The sequence below is a fragment of the Gigantopelta aegis genome, chromosome 3 (assembly GCF_016097555.1).
Source record: "Gigantopelta aegis isolate Gae_Host chromosome 3, Gae_host_genome, whole genome shotgun sequence".
Lineage (NCBI taxonomy): Eukaryota > Metazoa > Mollusca > Gastropoda > Neomphalida > Peltospiridae > Gigantopelta > Gigantopelta aegis.
Window position 1 is genome coordinate 25,575,337 of NC_054701.1, and position 20,417 is coordinate 25,595,753.

Sequence of the window (20,417 nt, forward strand, 5' to 3'; positions counted from 1 at the left end):
TCAGTTATCTGGGATCTATGTCCAGGTCAGGGGGTTAATGGTTAATTGTTTGCCATTATTAGAATACATTTAATGAGCTACAGTAACAAGAGGTTTTGTAGGGAAGAACATAATTAAAAAAATATATATTATTAATTGGGTTTTTTGCTACAAAAATATTGCATAGTATATGTATAAATGTTGCCATAATTTTTGTTTGCAAAATTTCTGGCAAAGCAGACCACCCAATTCTATCACAAGAAGACCTATTCAAACAAATAAAACACAAAATAAAAGTGTGTTAGGTGAAGTCAGGTTCAACCCATTTTTGAGGGCTTTGAGACCTGTGGATCCCGGACTGTTGAGCAGTCACAATCCTCACAACCTTTTATGCTCAAAATGTGCATGTGCAGCGTATTTTAAGCGGTTTAATTATAAACTGGGAGACTGGTAAAAATCCATTATCCCCGTATGCATTCTAGTGCAAAGGAAATAAACACGTTTGGCCAATTGAGACAACACATCATGTGTTCGTAATAGATTATTACTTGGCTACGCTGTGTATACATTGTAATTAAATATCCTAATATGTTACTGTTAAAAAATATTTCAATATCCCCATCTTTTTGTCAGCAGCATACATTTTCCGCCATTCAATTTAAGAAGTGGGACTTTTTATGAATCAAGCACGAGTTTAGTTATGCGTGTGTATGCATACGTGCGTGTGCAATTAGTGTAAGCGAATTAAGCTCTGTGGTCTACTTACCAGCTGTAAATATAACTTGTATACTTGCGCATATAACTTATTAGTTGTCCTCTTAGAGCTAGCTGTACGGACATTCAGGACACCAGACACTATTGTTACAGATGCTACTGAACTTAGTCTCTCTGTGATTGTGACTACATGAGAGAACCACCCTACTTAAATTATTGAGCGTCATCACCATCACATAGGACTTGGATAATTAAATAACAATGATGGAGCAGACCGATCTGCTCAAAGGGAAGGAGGTTAAAAATGTTGTTGTTCTCTCTTTGTCGTTCTTGCTGGTTTTCACGTCCTACACAGCCATACAAAACCTTCAGAGCAGCCTGAACCAGGCGGAGAATCTGGGAATCATTTCGCTGTCTGTTATCTACGGATTGTTTATTCTTTCTGGAATCATGGCGCCTGTCATTATCGGGTTTATTGGAGTCAAGAAAGTATTCCTTGTAGCTTGGATGGCCCACATTTTCTACACGGCGTCCAATTTCTACCCTTCCTTCTACACGCTGCTTCCAGCTTCAGTACTCCTTGGAGCAGTTTCGGGTTTTCTTTGGACCGCTCAGAATACCTACCTATCAATATGCGCTATTTCCAAGAGTACACCATCCGGTTCTAGTTTATACAGTGTCCTCAGTCGGATGAATAGCATATTCTTCGTGATATTTCAATGTACACAGATAACGGGCAACGTGACAGCGTCCCTGGTTTTACAGCAAGAGACTGACAACTCCACGGAGAAAGGAATCCAGTGGTGCGGTCCCAGTGACTGCCCGTCTTCGGCTGGGAATTCTACAACCATAGCGGTTCCCCAGATGCGTGTTGTCTATATCTTACTCGGAACCTATCTCGTGTGCACCGTCATCGGCCTTTTGGCAACGCTGCTCTTCCTCGACTCCATTCCTACCAGTGTATACACCAGTGGTACGCAGCTGAAGGTTTCTATGACGTCATGTGGCAACATCCTGTTCAGAAGTCGTCTGACATTTCTGATCCCATTGTTCCTGTACCAGTCCACGCACCTAACTGTAATATGGACAGACTTTACAAAGGTAAGTATTTGGATATTTATTCACTTATTTATTTATTTATTTATTTTGTTTGTTTGTTTGTTTATTTGTTTGCTTGCTTGTTTGTTTGTTTGTTTGTTGTGTCTGTTTGTTTGTTTCTTTCTTTCTTTCTTTCTAATACACACATCTCAAAACCACTTTGCAAATACATGTACTATATAAATAGACAGAAAATACTTAACATTTCAATAAAGCTGCAACGTCTCGAAATGACAGTTAAAATACTACAACATTGTCCGACCGGTATGGAAAGTAATATTACAACCTGAACACACAGAAATAATTTAGCATTTTTGCAAAAATGGACTGAAAAACTAAGATGATCTTTGGTTTAAAACCATTTACAATACACATCTCGTCTTTAAACACTGGTTTCATACTCTTTAAGCGTGGAAACTCTAACTGCTATTGCAAGCCCGTAAACACCATGGTGACAGAGGTAAGCTGTGCTCTCGGTTGACGAACACGTTATACATTTACATTTAAAAACAAAACCTTGGCTGAGAAATGTCACAAAAACATTGCTATTTTGTTCTCCAGATGCTACGAGATCGTTTTTGAAGCCATTCCAAAGATAAAAGATCTGCATGCCTCCCTCTCCAGTACCCTTCCCATATATAGTCACATAGGCGTATGGGCTGCAGGGGGGGGGGGGGGGGGGGGGGGGGAGGGGCTGTTTTTTGCCCGAATAAAACAAAAATTCCCGAATCTGTATCACAACGTTTATTTATTTATTTAATCATTACTATCAAAACAGCTATATAGGATTACAAACGAGCCACTACGCCATGGATTACAAGTGGTAGAATGGTGAAGATACATAATAAATAGGTCTCAGGTTAGCACATTTTGCTCGCATATCTCTACTGTTTTTGCCCAAATTTGATGATTTGCTCTAATACTGAGAGGGTGGCAATCCCTCCCCACACCATGCCCCCTTTGTCTCGTACGCTTATGAATACTCATAATTTGAATATCGTTCTACAGGTCTGTGTTACCATGGGAGACGTGTATTCTAGTGTTGGTGTATCCTGTCTTGCAGTCGTTTGTGAGCTGCCCTCTCGGTATCCGGATGGTTGGTTTCGTGATGGCCACGTACGGGGGGTCCACTGTACTGTTCACCTTTATCTTCGGCTACCTGGCTAAATACTGCGGGCGAGTCTTGCTCTTCACGTTAGCCGCAACCGTCAACGCCGGCAGCCTTGTCTACATGTACGTCTGGCATCCCACTAGCGACGACAGCCTCGTCATCTTCGTTGTAGCAGCAGTCTGGGGCATGGCTGAAGGCGTTTGGGAGACTCAGATTATTGGTATATTATGCATGCAACTAGTATGTATGCATGTTGTTGATAAAGTATGGAGAGGAAAGGTATAGTATTGCACATTTTAAAGTATAGCTTTTTGATGTTTAATACTAATGAGATAAGGGAAGTATAAGCTACTCATACCGTGTAGCAGAAAGGATCGACCAACAGTCAAAGGTTGTGGCATCTGTTGTTTTTTTAATATGAAAATTGCATAGACTGATATATCAAATACTTTAGTGCTACTATATTTACAGCTCATTAAAACATGCGTATAGGCTTTGGAATCATGCTTCTATCTGCCTTAGAATCTAGAATTTTCAACATAAACGTCTGCTGACGGCGGTCATTTTGAAATTCAATATCGGGGGACTCATTATAAAATTGATTCACATGTGCCACAGAACACTTGTGTTGAGATTCGTGCTTTCCTGAACAAGTTAACGATCGTTCTTCTCAGCGTCTGGACTATCGGGGCGGTACGTAGCCCAGTGGTACAGCGCTCGCTCGATGCGTGGTCGGTGTGGGATCGTTACCCGTCAGTGAGCCATTTGGGCTATTTCTCGTTCCAGCCAGTGTACGATGCAGTGCATATCAAAGGCCGTGATATGTACTACCCTGTCTGTGGGATGGTGCATATAAAAGACCTGCTGCTAATCGAAAAGAGTAGCCCATGAAGTGGCGACAGCGGGTTTCCTCTCTCAATATCTGTGTGGTCCTTAACCATATTTCTGACGCCATATAACCGTAAATAAAATGTGTTGAGTGCGTCGTTAAATAAAACATTTCTTTCTTTCTGGACTATCGTGTTGGACACAGAATAAGATTCTTATTGAGAAACCCTTTTTGATTAATCGAAGCAAAACCTGCCGATTTTGTTCTCTTTTCACAAATGCATATATTGACTTAATGCCATTCTTCCCGTCACTTTATGTATCAGTTTCTCGGGGAATGAGCACCAAAAGATAACCAGTGAGACTGCAATACTGCATGCTGGTATAATTATACATTTTATTTATTATTGTCATACATTGAACATTATTTTTTGTAATTTTATTCTTTGCATATTGTTTGGTTTCAGCATTGGTGGCTTTGCTTCTCCCGGACAACAAGGAAGCTGCCTTTGCCAACCTGCAAACATGGAAGGGTATTGGCTTTACGTTGACGTTCGTGTATGGAACCTTTCTGTGTGTGCACGTGAAGCTGTTGATAGCCATCGTCCTCCTCGTGTTGGGGATGACTCTGTACTACGGGGTGGAAATTCAGCTCAAGTTGCGTACAAGAGGCGCAGATATAGACAAGCACGTGACTCAAAACAGTGAAAATATCAATGGCATAATGTTTACTGTACAAAGTGTTATTAAACACGAAAACTAATCATTTTGGGATGTTACATTACTGGACCAGTCAGGTTATTATTTATAAAAAGCTGGGAATAGGTATCAATGCATTGCTTTAACGATGAATGGATGGATTGATGGATGGATGGATGGATGGATGGATGTTGGATGGGGGTTTGTGTTGATAGAATAATAGATCAATGGATGGATAACTGACTGGATGGACAGACGGAGGGTCTAGCGGACATTCTAACTGACGAATGGTTTAAGCTAAACAAATTGTATCGATTGGATATGTAAACAGTTTTACAACCAAGACAGATAGAACAATGGCGAAATAAATTCGGATTAACTTAAGCATTTCAGATATGGAAAAATGTGACAATATAATGCCACAGTACACCTTTCATTCTTAGACCTTCTGTTCCTTGAAAGTCGACGGGTAAGATCAAGAGAGCAAATGTTAAGTCATGTACGTTGATATCCTGTGTGTCATATACGTGCTTCTATGTGTCTTTCTGTACAAGAAGAGTCGTGTTTCGTCAGCAGATGCGCATAATAATATACTGCTTGAAATAAGAAATGGCCGACAGATTTCTTTTATATCCTAAGTGTGCAAAATCGGCTCCGATTTTAATTTCGATGGACAGATGTTGTAGTTTTGTCTCTGGTGAATACTAATGATAGCCTTTTGTTGGGAGTTTTTATACAAAAACAAAAAAGCTTTCCCAGGATGTGTATTGACTCTTTTATTTTCAAAAACAATTTTTTAGTAAATGATATAGACAAGATTTGCTACCTGGTTAACGTTTGTTTTGATTAAAGACACCTATAGAGCACATTGACTAATTAATCATCGGCTATTGGAAGTCAAACATTTGGTAATTATGACACGTACTCATCAGAGGAAACCCGCTACAGTTTTCCATTAACAGCAAGGGATGTTTTATCATTTCCCACAGACAGGAAGGCATATAGTACGGCCTTTGACCAGTTGTGGTGCACTGGTTGGAACAAGAAACAAAATCAATCAATTGAATGGATCCACCGAGGTGGTTTGATCCTGCGACGCAAGCACTTCAAGCAAGCACTCGACCGACTGAGCTAAATCTCGCCCCAGTTACCTGGTTAGAATGTGCAATAGTTGTTTCTCCCATAAAAAAGACAAAAATTGCAAAATCTAGATTTGGTGGAATACAATTAATGATAACAAATTATTGCGATTTATTACCTCGATTACACATTTAATACATATTATTTCAAATCTATTTCCTACACAGTGTTTATACGTATTATGTACTATATGTAGGTTGTAAGTACACAAAATATATAAACTTTATTTAAATGTTTTTTGGGTTTTTTATTCCGGTTTGATTTGTGTGTGTGTGTTTCTGTCTGTGTCTGTGTGTGCGTGCGTGCATGCGTGCGTGTGTGTGTGTGTGTGTGTGTGTTTGAGTGTGTGTCCGTGTGTGCGTGTGAGTGAGCGTGTGCGTATGTGTGTGTGCGTGCATGTGTGTGTCCGTGCGTTCGTGCAAGTGTGTGTGTGTGTGTTCGTGCGTGTGTGCGTGCATGAGTGTGTGTGAATGTGTGTGTGTGAGAGAGAGTGTGTGTGAGCGTGCGTGCGTGCGTGCGTGCGTGTGTGTGTGTGTGTGTGTGTGTGAATTCCACGGCATAACATCACAATACATTTATGTAACGATGACATCGTTTTACTTCCACAATGTCTACAACGATTCATCACACCAGGAGAAAGATATATTCCTTTAAAATTGTTTCTTTCTTTATGTCTGCATGCGAGGTGATTACCCATCCAAGAAATAACCGGGCGCGACTTTGCTCATCTTCCATTTTCTGGCGAGAACTGTTGCTTCCAGGTGTCAAGACAAGACAAGACAAGACAAGACAAGAATGTATTACACTCGGGCCGTATTTCATTCATTTCAACTAATGTTCGTGCTTATATCCAATTAAGGACTGGGCTGTCTGTCCAGGACAGTGGGTTAGTTGTTAGTTGGTTAGTGGTTAGTGAGAAAGAAGAGTGTGTAGTGGCCTTACACCTACCCATTGAGACCTTAAGAACTCGCTCTGGGTTGGAACCGGTACCAGGCTGCGAACCTTGTACCTACCAGCCTGTAGTCCGGTGGCTTAACCACGACGCCACCGAGGCCGGTTCGGGCCCTATTCTACGGCATATGAGGACATGTGTTCAATGGTAGGACATGGTTTACAGGAGCAAAAATAGTATAATTATAATAATACAGATATAATACAATTGCGAAAATTAGTAAATATGGTATATTATCAATAGTATATAAATATAGCTTATGATGCAGTAAAAATTACGTTATATGTTTGCTATAAATAAATAATAAATAAAAAATTATAAATAAATAAATATTTATTTATATACTTTTTATTATTATTTATTTCACATTTGTTTGAGGTCACAACAATACAATATACATTCCCATTATATCATTTTCTATAGGTACTAAATTGACATAACTAACACTTTACAGTACTTGTGTTATGTTCTAAATAAGTCGTGTCAAACAGACCAAAATTTAAGTCCGTCACTTCATCTAAAACGATGCAAAAAACAAAAACAAAAACAAAAACAAAAACAAAACAACTTTTAGTCAGTGATGCATCGTAATTAGTAGGTATAGCCTCCCAATGTCTGCCATAAACCATATTATATGCCCTCAGAGATCCCTGGACATCATAACCCTGATGGAACAATTTCTGTGCCAGAATGATATGGCGTTGTTTCATATCTGCATCTTAGAAGTTGTGATATGTAGGCACCAAAAGCTGGAGCAGAAGGTAAATTGCTCGACATAAAGGGATAATTGATTATTGGAAAGTTGATTTTATTTCTTTTTCATACGGCTTAGTTTGGAGACTTCTGTCGCTTTAATCCCTACGCATAGATCGAGGTGTGAAACTGGCTTAATACCTTCAAATGTTTTTTTTTTTTATTTCAAACACTCGTGATTAAATCAATGGAAGTTAATCTGTAATCCTGCTATTATTGAATGATATAAAATCGTCAATATAGCGAAGAGTACAGTTATAAATAAGTTATATGTCTGCCTCAGTATTCTTTAGTCTGGATTCACTATCGGTCTTTACGAATTGTCCAGATGTATCTGCGTTCACCGTTCTTTGTAACAACGTTCCGCTGATTAAGGAATGGAGTTTTCCGTCAGTTTGTCATATGAGATTATTGTGTATAATGTTGAAAAATCAAATGTTTTAATATTAGTGAACTTGATCTAGATTGAGAGTGAATATTTCAAGTAAATCATTGGAATTCTTGAGAATCCACATGTAATTAATACCGCTTCTCTCGAAGACATTTTGGCAATACTTAAAAAGGTAATCCTTGATAGTGGTCAGGATAATGGTATTTCAGCGAGTATTTGGTGGTATATTGGCTGGACCCTGCAATGTATCTATCCGTGTATGGATTCTTATGAATCCAGTATATAAGAAGAATGGACATGTCTTCGGATTTTAAACTCAAGCCAAATGTCCGAAGGACAGATTCGTGTGTTTAGCATATTTCTTCTTCAGATAACATAGTGGCCTTATATGTAGCACTACTCGAATTATCAACCCCAAGTTCGGTTAGGAGACATTTAATATAATAGTGCTTAAATATGATGGTTATGTTGTTTGATGCTTTGTCAGTCTAAAAATTACCAAATGTTTGACATTCAATAGCCGATGACTAATAAATCAATGCGCTCTAGTGGTGTCATTAAACAAAGCAAACTTTAACATACATGCATACCTAAATACCTACCTACCTACCTTCATACATACATACATACATACATACATACATACATACACACATACATTCATACATCAATACATATTAGCCAGTGCCAGGTCTGCCCATTGTTTCATGCACGTAAGCGGGATCGACCGCGTAGATTGTAGGCCCCATGCATATGGTTGAGTTAAAGAACTTCCTTCTTATGGAAGCTTCGATAGCTCAGAGCGTATCGTGATTAGTCTTGCAATTTGCGGGCGATTCGGTGCCACAGGTTCGAGTCCCAGTAACGGCATGGGACAATTTGTGAGGCCAGAAAGGAGTTAATTATCCCCTGCGCCAGTGCGTTAATATCTATGTATGTAACAGTCAACCTCGACATACATACAATATATAGATATTCATACATCAATACATATTAGCCAGTGCCAGGTCTGCCCACTGTTTCATGCACGTAAGCGGGATCGACCGCGTAGATTGTAGGCCCCATGCATATGGTTGAGTTAAAGAACTTCCTTTTTATGGAAGCTTCGATAGCTCAGAGCGTATCGTGGTTAGTCTTGCAATTTGCGGGCGATTCGGTGCCACAGGTTCGAGTCCCAGCAACGGCGTGGGACAATTTGTGAGGCCAGAAAGGATTTAATTATCCCCTGCGCCAGTGCGTTAATATCTATGTATGTAACAGTCAACCTCGACATACATACAATATATAGATATTCATACATCAATACATACATACATACATACATACGTATATGTACTGTTATTCGTATATTTTTGGGACATTTTGTTTTGGGCCGGGATGGTACATAATTTTTAGAATTGGGACATGTTGGGCCGGTGTCCGCTCAAGATGTCACAATGGGACATTTTGGGTTTCAGCACTCCTTCATTACAATGTTATTACGTCACGCTATTGTCCGTCGCTTTGAAACGAAGTTTGGCTTGAACCTCCACAACAGTCTAAGAAAAAACATTCCGCTTGTGTCTATGTGTGTGTGTGTGTGTGTGTGTGCGTGCGCGTGCGTGCGTGTTTGTTTATGTGTTTGTGTGTGTGTGTGTGTGTGTGTATGTACGTGCGTCCGTCCGTGTGTGTTTGTGGGTGGGTAGATATGGGTGTGTTTGCGCGGGGGGAGGGGCGTGAGTATATGTTTGGGTGTGGGTGTGTGTTATTTGGATGTGGGGGTGTTTGGGGGTGTATGTGTTTGTGCGCGCGCTAATTCCACGGTCTTACATAATAATGAATTGACGTCGCGATGACATCGTTTGGCTTCCACAATGTCTACAAGGATCCAAAACGCCAATGATAAAGATATATATATTTATTTATTTATTTTAAATTGTGTGTGTGTGTGTGGGGGGGGGGGGGGGGGGGGGGGGGGGGGGGGGGCTGTTTGCTGGGCAGATGGTCACATACCCAAGTAATAACCGGGACCGACTTTACTTATCTTCCATGATCCGACAAGAACTGGTGTTTACAGGTATCATTAGACCAAAGTTTGTTTGTTTATTTTGTTTAACGACACCACTAGAGCACATTGATCTATTAATGATCGGTTTTTGTACGTCAAACACTTGGTAACTGACATATAGTCTTAGAGAGGAAACCCACTACATTTTTTTCATTAGTAGCAAGGGATCTTTTATATGCACCATCCCACAGACAGGATAGCACATACCACAGCCTTTGATATACCAGTCGTGGTGCACTGGCTGGAACCAGAAATAGTAATTAAACCAAATAAAATCTTATTAACGGTATTGTTAAGATTTCTTAATAAAAGTCATAGAAATTACATATATGAAGCTACTTGGACAGTATATACACAGAGTGTGATAACTGCATTCTGTACTCTTCTAAGAAACTGTGGCGTTCCTCAATTACAATACTATTACGTCACGCTATTGTTCGTCGCTTTAAAACGAAGTTGTGCTTCCAGAATCTCAACAAGGATCTAAGAAACAAATTGCGCGCGTGTGAGTGTGTGTGTGTTTGTTTATGTGTGCGTTTGCGTGTCCGTCTGTATATGTGTGTGTATGCTAATATCACAATGAATTTATGTCATGATAACATATCAATTGCCGTGGTATGTGTTATCCTGTCTGTGAGATGGTGCATATAAAAGATCCCTTGCTGTAAATCGAAAAGAGTAGCCAATGAAATGGCAACAACGAGCTTCCTCTTTCAATATCTGTGTGGTCCTCAATCATAAGTCCGACGCCATATAACCGTAAAATAAAATGTGTTGAGTGCATGTTAAATAAAACATTTCCTTCCTGACATCCTAAATGTCCACTTATGATTTAAAAATAAAGAAAGATACAGGTATTTTTTATCTCAAGGAAATTACAAATATGGTCATAATTATAAAGAGGACTCATTTTAAATATTTTGAGTTAAAGTTTTGTGTTACTTTATAATGTTCTCAAACTGCATGATTTGGGGTGCATTTTTGACAATGTTCACATCCATATAAACCACACCCAAGCCGGATAATATCACGCAGATATTTATAGAAACTTTGGTCATCAAACCGTACAAAATTCCTCATTTAAATAAAAGTTTAGCTATTAATTTTTCACAAAATCAGCTTGTTTGAAAATTACCCAAATTCCCAATACATCTACCCATTGAGCCCTCAAGAACTCGCTCTGTGTTGGAACCGGTAGCGGGATGCGAATCCTGTACCTACCAGCCTTATCATGATTAACTTATGTCCGATGGCTTAACCAAATGCTGCGCCACCGAGGCTGGTTATCATTGTAATATTCTCTCGAGGTGGAATTAGGTTTTCGGAGGATCCGTCTGGGTGTTTCCCTACCCAACCAGTGCCCTCACGACTTCCATATCAAAAGGCGTGGTATGTGGCAAACCAGTGCCTTCACGACTTCCATATCAAAAGGCGTGGTGTGTGGCAAACCAGTGCCTTCACGACTTCCATATCAAAAGGCGTGGTGTGTGGCAAACCAGGGCCTTCACGACTTCCATATCAAAAGACGTGGTGTGTGGCAAACCAGGGCCTTCACGACTTCCATATCAAAAGGCGTGGTGTGTGGCAAAGCAGGGCCCTCACGACTTCCATATCAAAAGGCGTGGTATGTGGCAAAGCAGGGCCCTCACGACTTCCATATCAAAAGACGTGGTATGTGGCAAACCAGGGCCCTCACGACTTCCATATCAAAAGACGTGGTATGTGGCAAACCAGTGCCCTCACGACTTCCATATCAAAAGGCGTGGTATGTGGCAAACCAGTGCCCTCACGACTTCCATATCAAAAGGCGTGGTATGTGGCAAACCAGTGCCCTCACGACTTCCATATTAAAAGGCGTGGTATGTGGCAAAGTGCATGTAAAGAATCTCTTGTTGCTAATGAAGAATGTTGCTGGTTTCCACCGAAGACTACGTATCATAATACCAAACATTTGACAAGGGCAGTAACTCTACTAATCAACTAGTTTTCTGGATTACTTCCCTTAGGACAATAGAATTGTGTTTCTGGTTTGTTTTTGGGTGGGGTTTTTATTGGATTTTTTTTGTTGTTGTTTGTTTGTGTTTTTGGTTGTTGTTGTTGTTTGTTTGGATTTTTTGTTGTTGTTGTTGTGGGGTTTTTTGGGGAGAGTTGTTTAATGTACTAGTATGCATACGACTATGTATATAATACACCTATACTAATACTATTACATGTACAAATACATTATTTATCTAGAATTTCACATTTTGCATTTATATTAACAACATATTGTCTCCTTTTTGTTTCAGTGCACTAACTTATTGATTGGCTTTAGCTTTAACACTGCAATTTCGAAGCTTGAGATAATTGATAACTTTTGACATTCAATCAGAATTATATTACATGCATATGTTAACACTAATTATTTTAATTGATTTCTTGTTTTTTAGTAATTGTGTCTGCCCTCCACCACCCACCACCACCCACCACTCACCCTATTCTGGGTTTAACCAGAGGCGTGCTTGATATCAGCTCGGATAACGTCAAAGGGACATACCCTAGTTTCAGCCCATGAAAATTAGCAATAAGTTTAGTTAATCTATAAACCTGTAACACATTTGGACAAAGTTACAAGTAAGTGAAATAAGAGTTTGTGACTTTGAAATGGTGAAATACCCTCTAAAAATAGACTAAAACTCGACTCTGTAACTGTTACCTCTCAGACGCACGTGCATTTTTAAAAATATGAGAAATACATTTTGTGATATTAGAAACACCAGGATGACCAAAAACACTTCTAATGTACGGAAATGGATAATCTCAACAATAAAATTTAAGTAAAGTATGATTTCAGTTATCAAAAACGGCTCTACTAGTAAAACATATGCCTTAGTGTTTAAAAACTAGGGCATGTCGCAGATCCTAGATTCAACAAAACAAAATGGACACTAACTTTGGATGACCAGGATGACCAGAAACTCTTTGGATGTAACGAAATGGATAATCTAAACAATAAAATGTAAGTAATGCGTAATTTCAATTATCAAAATCGGCTCTAATAGTGAAAAATACACGTGTCTTTCCTCCTTTAAAAGCAGCTAGATTGATTCTGATAGTTTTTAGAGTTTGTTCCATTTATATTCACACGCGTATGAGACGGAGGGTGTCAACGCCCCACCTCCGACCCCACCCCACCCCGTCCTGGAGAATATCCTTAAAAACTGGCAACATAATAGACAAATTCGGGAACTGGCCTGAACACTTTTTTTCATGTAATTTCATTATTCAACCCAAAATGTTAGTTGTAATCCATGTAAAAATGCGTGGCGATTCGTCTGCAATCCTATATAGCTGTTTGGCAGTAATATTAATATGAATCAATGTTGTTATCCAGATTCGGGCACTTTTGTTTAATTCGGGCAAAAATCAGCCTGCCCCCCCCCCCCCCCCCCAAAAAAAGGGGGGGGGGGGGGGACCCGTACACCTATGTTTATATTTAACGGCAACTGGGCTGTTCTTAAGGGATTACCCTGATATGCTGCCATGGAAACATGTTTGCGAATAACGGATCCTTTTTAATGACTAAATCGAGGATATTTCATGTTTTTTGTCAAATATGATTTATATCTCATCTCGTGCAGTTTGCAATCATATATCACAAGTCGCGCTTGCGCGACGAGTGTGATATGATTGCAAACTTCATGAGATGAGATATAAATCATATTTGACAAAAACAAACCATGAAATTTTCTATTTATTATAAAACGTTTGGTAATTTACCTTTATTTTTAAAATGTCAGCAGCAAAATAGTTCCGGCTTTCTCACGGTGAAGATAACACTTTCTACTGTGACGATATCACATTTTTTAGAATGAAATAGTGAAATTTTCACTCTAAAATGTGTTATCGTCACTGAGTGACTGATAACACTTTTATTTCACCGATATTTTAAGATATTTCACTGAATGTTATATAATAAAATTGCATATTAGATATATTTTTCTGTTTAGAATATCAATATCTGTATAAACAAGGTGTTTGTTATCGTCCTAAAGTTTGTAGTAACCCAAACCAGATTTTACCTTCCAATAATTACGTACAAAAACTTATGTATTACGAGAAAAACGTTTGTTTTGTTTAACGACACCACTAGAGCACATTGATTTATTAATCGTCGGCTATTGGATGTCAAACATTTGGTAATTTTAATATATAGTCTTACAGAGAAAAACCCACAAGGGATCTTTTATATGCACTTTCCAAGACAGGATAGCACATACCACGGCCTTTGTACATACTAGTCGTGGTGTACTGGTTTGACGTCCAAAAGCCGATGATAAGATAAAACATCAATGTGCTCTAGTGGCGTCGTTAACTAAAACAAACTTTATTCTTTTTTTGGTGCATTGGCTGCAACGAGAAATAGCCCACCGACGGGGATTTATCCCAAAGCGACCGCGCATAAAGCGAGTGCTTTAACACTAGTAGTCCATGAGCCAGACCAAACATTGGTACCATCTGAGGGCACCAAACAAAACTATTTTAGTACACCCTAGGACAAAAGAAAATGCATGATGAACTTTCCAATAGAATGAATGAATGAATGTTTAACGACACCCCAGCACGAAAAATACATCGGCTAATGCGTGTCAAACTATGGTCATGCAAACAAATAAGGTGATGATCAACATCAATATAAAAAATTTAGATTTAAATAAAAACAGTGTAAAGAACCACAGATACAAATATCACAGATAGATACTGACTTTCACTCAAAATTTCAATTTGTGCTGTATTGGCCATTCTCAAAGAGAATCTTACACCCCTGCACCACGGTGAGGTTACAGCAAACGCAGGGGCTTTCCAATAGAGTAACTTTACTTAGTTATCACATTTTGAACATTTATTATTCAGGTGGTCACGAAATCTAAGAAATCCATGTTTTAATGTTTACTAAAGCATTTATAAACCTTGTAGATCGGTACCCACAATGTTCTATGTAGTGTTTTGCATTTTTTATGTTCTGATTAAGGATTTGGTATCCTTGAGTATTTTCAAATATTCAAGATGGCTGTCAGAACATACTTGGAAACATCTCTAATACTTTATCAACTATGACGAAACTGTTGATGTTCGTGACGGTGTTTTAGGGGTCAGAAATTTCATATTGAACTGCTCCCAGCTAATCAAGACATTGCAACATCATTTACATCCAAGATGGCCACCACTATAGTAGTCAGAACAAGAAAATTGAAATTTATCTAATTTTACATCAACTATAGCAAGGTTTTTTTTAATTCATCAAGGAATACATCATTTAAATCCAAGATAGCCCCGAAAATGGCTGTTGGGAGCAAAATGTTGCCATATCTTACATTCTATTTGATCCAAAAAAAATAATAATAAAAATAAAAAATTAATTAACTTCAAATACAGGGGGTTTTTTTAGGGGGAAAAGAATTTTTATCATTTCCAGAATTCAAGATACCTAACAAAATGGCTGCAAAAGCAAAGAAATGTGTTATATGCATCACCTAAAACAATCTTTTTGAAACCAACTGCTAAGTTTTCAGGATGTTCAATCTATTAAACAAATATCTACAAGTAAAAGTTATCTAAAATACCCATAAAAGTAGACTAAAGCTAATCTCCATAACTGTTACTTCTCAAAGATGCGTGTGGTTTTTAAACAATGTATTTCGCGGTATAAGAAACACCAGCATGACCAGTAAATCCATTCCGTATCTGTGCCATCTTTTATTTAAAGCTGCACTATCTCACAAAGAGGTCTTCCATCGTTTTTGTTTGTTTGTTTGTTTGTATGTTGTTATTGTTGTTGTTTGGGGAGGGGTAGGAGGGTTGTAGTTTTTTGTTGAACATTGTTTTTTTTTTTGTTGTTGGTTGGGGTGTTGGGGTTTTGGGGGTGTTGGGTTTTTTAGGGAGGGGGGGTGTTGGGTTTTTTGCTGGGGTTTTTTGTTGGGATTTGGGCGGTTTTAGGGTATTTGGGAGAGGTTGGTGGGGGGGGTTTTTGGGGGGGGGTATTTTTTGGTGGTTTTGGGGGGATGGCGGGTATTTGTTTTGGGGTTTGTTTTACGGGGGGTCTTTGTTTGTTTGTTTGTTTTTGTTTTTTGTTGTGTTTTGTTTTGTTTTATTTTGGGGGGTTTGGGAGTGAGTTGTAAAATTTGTGTGGGGGTTTGAGTTGGGGGGTTTCGGGGGGTTTGGAGGGGGGGGTGCTGTTGTTGTTTTTGTCCTATCTATTGTTACAGATAGTAAAGAAAGCATTCCGTCATGGCTGTCCCTACGGGCCTGAAATAGTCGTAGTTTAACAAAAAATGTTATCTTATCTTAAACCACTATTCCTTTCTTTTTTTCCCCCAACCTGAACTGCACTAAGTCTACATATAACCTTTGCGGTTTTTGGCATGGAAATCATAGATGGCAAAATTTCAGAGTTCTCAATGTTAAGTCTCAACGAAAGTGGCACTCTGGCAACAATAATATGTGAAACTGTATTCTGTATCTCAAGTGGTATATTACCTGTAGTGATCCCTTAATAACCTTACTTACACCCTTGGCCTGTCTACACTATAACGGAAAGTTTTCCCACCGAACAGAAACTGGAAATACACGCCTCTGAGAGGCGTCGACAGGAGCGTGTTGGTTACGATCCAGGTTATCGCGGAATCAGGTGAGCCTGGACTCAAGGTATGAATGAGCTGTTTTGGGACAAGAAGGTCACATTCCGAATCTTTACGCTGTCGAGCCTCGTGTTACTACTTAAGATAATGTTTTAAAGCGCCACACCACCATTCTCTCAGTCGCTATATTCCTGTTCATTTATATATATATATATATATATATATATATATATATATATATATATATATATATATATATATATATATGCATATATATTTCTGGTCTGTGGTCTGCGTTCGTGTCGATTTTGACCCTCGCGCGTCAACCTTTTTTTTTAATTTCCAGCTGTATGACGTCGATTTTTGCTAGACTTCTTGCTATAACGTAAACCCGCATTTAGAGCCAAACTGCCATCGCGAATGAACGTGCATTCTGATTTCAATTTAAATATGTCCCTTATTTCGGTATCAAATATACCCACCTTTTCTGTGCAAATAATTTTTAAAAAACCGCGTTGCCGCATCAATTCTGGCACTTTGGTCAGACCAGAGACGGACTTTTTTTTCTTTTCTTTTTTTATTCAGGGGGGCCTGCATCTACACACATCAAACACACACATCATATACACACACACATCAAACACACACAAACACACACACATCAAACACACATACACACATCAAACACACATACACACATCAAACACACACACACACACATCAAATACTCACACACACATCAAACACACACACACATCAAATACACACACACATCAAACATACACAAACTCATCAAACACACACACACACATCAAATACACACACACAACAAATACACACACACGTCAAATACACACACATCAAACACACACACACACACATCAAATACACACACACATCAAATACACGCACATCAAATACACACACACATACATACACACACAGACACACACACAGACACACAGATACACACACAGACACATAAACATACACAGACACACACACACACATATATATACACACACAAAGACACACACACAGACACACACACACACAGAGACAAACAGACACACACACAGACACACACACACACATATACAGACACACACAGACACACACACACACATACACACACAACCATACATACATACACACAGACACACACACACACACAGAGACAGATACACACACACAGACACACACACACACACACACACACACAGACACACACACACACTCTCTCTCTCACACACACTCATACACACTCTCACACACACACACACACACACACACACATATACATACACACATACATACACACACATACACACACCACACCACCACCACCACCACCACCACCTTGGAAGGAAATGGTTTATTTAACAACACACTCAACACGGTTATATGGCTTCGGACATATGGGTAAGGACCACACGAATATTGAGGGACTAAACCTGTTGTCGCCACTCTTTTCGATTAGCAGCAAGGGATATTTTATATGCACCACCCCATGGACATGATAGTACATACCACGGCCTTTGTTACACCAGTTGTGGAGCACTGGCTGGAGGCACCCACCTTGGCTAAGTCAGGATAGTATGCCTATAATTCTAGGTAATAACTCAGTTACTGTCAGCGAATAAAAAAAAAACACAAAACAGGTGCACTCTTACGAAATGTCCTTAACCATATGTCCGACGCCACATAGCCGTAAATAAAATGTGTTGAGTGCTACGTTAAATAAACTATTTTTCCTTCTTCTTTTTTCTTCTTTGTTTTTTCTTACGAAATGCACTCACTGGACGTGACATAAATTAGTTATGACACGTCACAGTCTTTGGAATGCTTGATTTATATGAGTAACACCTGACTTACTTCTTGCTAACCTAGCCGTCACGAAACACGAGGTGCCCGTATGCTACTGGCTGTGGGTAACGGTTTTTGTTCTTTAACACAAACAGGCTGAGCTTAGCTCAGTTGTAAAGCGGTCGCTTGGCTCAAGGTGAGATACGAAAAGAAGTAAAATCGACCGCCCACGGTGGACTTGTTGACCCCCTAACAACCCCACTATGGAAAGATACATATTAAAAGATCGCTTGCTACTATTCGGTAGAAAATAGCCAGAATTTAAAACCTGCTATCAACCGCCTAGCCCGAGTACTGTGACTGTAGAGGGCTAGACGGACATTTGGACTAATATAGTCAAAGTACTCGGGCTATAAACCGCCGTATTTGAAGTAGCTTAGTCGTTAAAACTCGCTCTGAATGGGAGCCGGTAACGAGCTTCGAACCCAGTAATTACTACCTTATGTCCGATGGCTTAACCACGATACCGCCGAGGCTGATCTAATGCTGAGTAAGCGGGTTATAGCGCACGCCTGTCATGGGCTCAGGTTTTGACTATCGTCAGCTCTTCCGTCCATAACTGTAGTTGCAGGTTTGCTACAAGGTGAGGGTGGACAGTGGTGGCTGCTCTAAATCTATATTACATTTACCGCCACTCAACCCTGTCTCATCCTTTTCCTGTCGGAACTTGCATTAATTTTGCACTGACCATAGTTTGACACCCAACAGCCGATGTATTTTTGGTGCTGGGGTGTCGTTAAACATCTAATCTATTTGTCAGAACTTATGTCCAGTATAACCGACGAAACGTCTTTCAATATGAGCCCATTCTGATATTAATTTTGATATGATTCTTTGAAACACTGTTATATATAATGTTATATAATATAGATTTAGAGCAGCCACCACTGTCCACCCTCACCTTGTAGCAAACCTGCAACTACAGTTATGGACGGAAGAGCTGACGATAGTCAAAACCTGAGCCCATGACAGGCGTGCGCTATAACCCGCTTACTCAGCATTAGATCAGCCTCGGCGGTATCGTGGTTAAGCCATCGGACATAAGGTAGTCATGAGTCATTGAATAAACAATGGACCCTCGGTTGTCCTTTTTATTTGGATTAATGTTTTTAATAACACTTTTATCACCATCAAGGATGTACTATCCAGGATGTGGGTAAATGTATATAAACGATCCCTTGCTGCTTACTGTTGGAAACATACAGCGGGTTTCCTCTCAGAGTTCGTGTCAAAAGTTACCGAATGTTTTAACATCCAATACTAACAGCCGATGATTAATAAATGAATGTGCTTTCTTTCTTTCATCTTTATCCAGACTCTAGCGGCGTCGTTAAATAAAACAAACTTTACTTTACTTTTATCCAGACTGCCTATTATATCTGATATCATGCTAACGGTTAAGACCTATTTTATTTAACGACACCACTAGAGCATATCGATTTATTAACCATCAGCTACTGGATGTCATTTCTCGCTCCAGCCAGTGCACCTCGACTGATACATCAAAGACCATGGTATGTGTTATCCTGTCTATGGGATGGTGCATATAAAAAAAAACCTTGCTGCTAATCGAAAAGAGTAGCCTATGAAGTGACAACAGCGGGTTTCCTCCTTGAATATCTGGGTGGTCCTTAACCATATGTTCGGCGCCATATAACCGTAAATAAAATGTGTTGAGTGCGTCGTTAAATAAACCATTTCCTTCCTATTGCATGTCAAACATTTAGCAATATTAACTCGTGCTCTTCAAAGGAAACCCGCTACATTTTTCCATTAAAATCAAGGGTCCTTTTATATGCACTTTCCCACAAACAGCACAGCACATACCATGGCCTTTGGTATACAAGTTGTGGGGTTCTGCGACCAAAGCACTTCAGGCGAGCGCTCTACCAACAAAGCTAGAACCACCCCCCACCCCCACCCCCACCCCCACCCCCACCCCCCACGACTACCAAAACAGCTGTGTCATCAGTGTTAGTTACGTGAGACCTTTAGTACGTCATTTCTGCTTTAGTTGTCTGACTGGGTTATTGATAAACAATTAAATTTCCACCACGTCTACACGTTTTACGACAGTCCGATTGGTTGAACGCTGGACGACAAGATGTATGGAAATATCATACTGGAAACTTTCAAGGTTTTGTTCAACAGGTGTCAACGAAATTGACCCGTTCTCCTGGTGTCTGCATGTTTGAAACATCAAATGGACAGAGACAGAGAGG

At 39.5% G+C, this 20,417-nt stretch overlaps 1 protein-coding gene across 1 annotated transcript; it reads left to right on the plus strand.

Annotated features, from left to right (window-relative positions):
• The first annotated feature begins 954 nt into the window (after nt 1–954).
• On the plus strand, nt 955–5,324 carry LOC121368565 (protein unc-93 homolog A-like). Its single transcript, XM_041493303.1, has 3 exons — nt 955–1,794; nt 2,855–3,122; nt 4,198–5,324. Exons 1-3 carry the CDS (start codon nt 955–957, stop codon nt 4,491–4,493), a joined length of 1,404 nt encoding a protein of 467 aa, XP_041349237.1. The 3' UTR covers nt 4,494–5,324.
• The last annotated feature ends 15,093 nt before the right edge of the window (nt 5,325–20,417 follow it).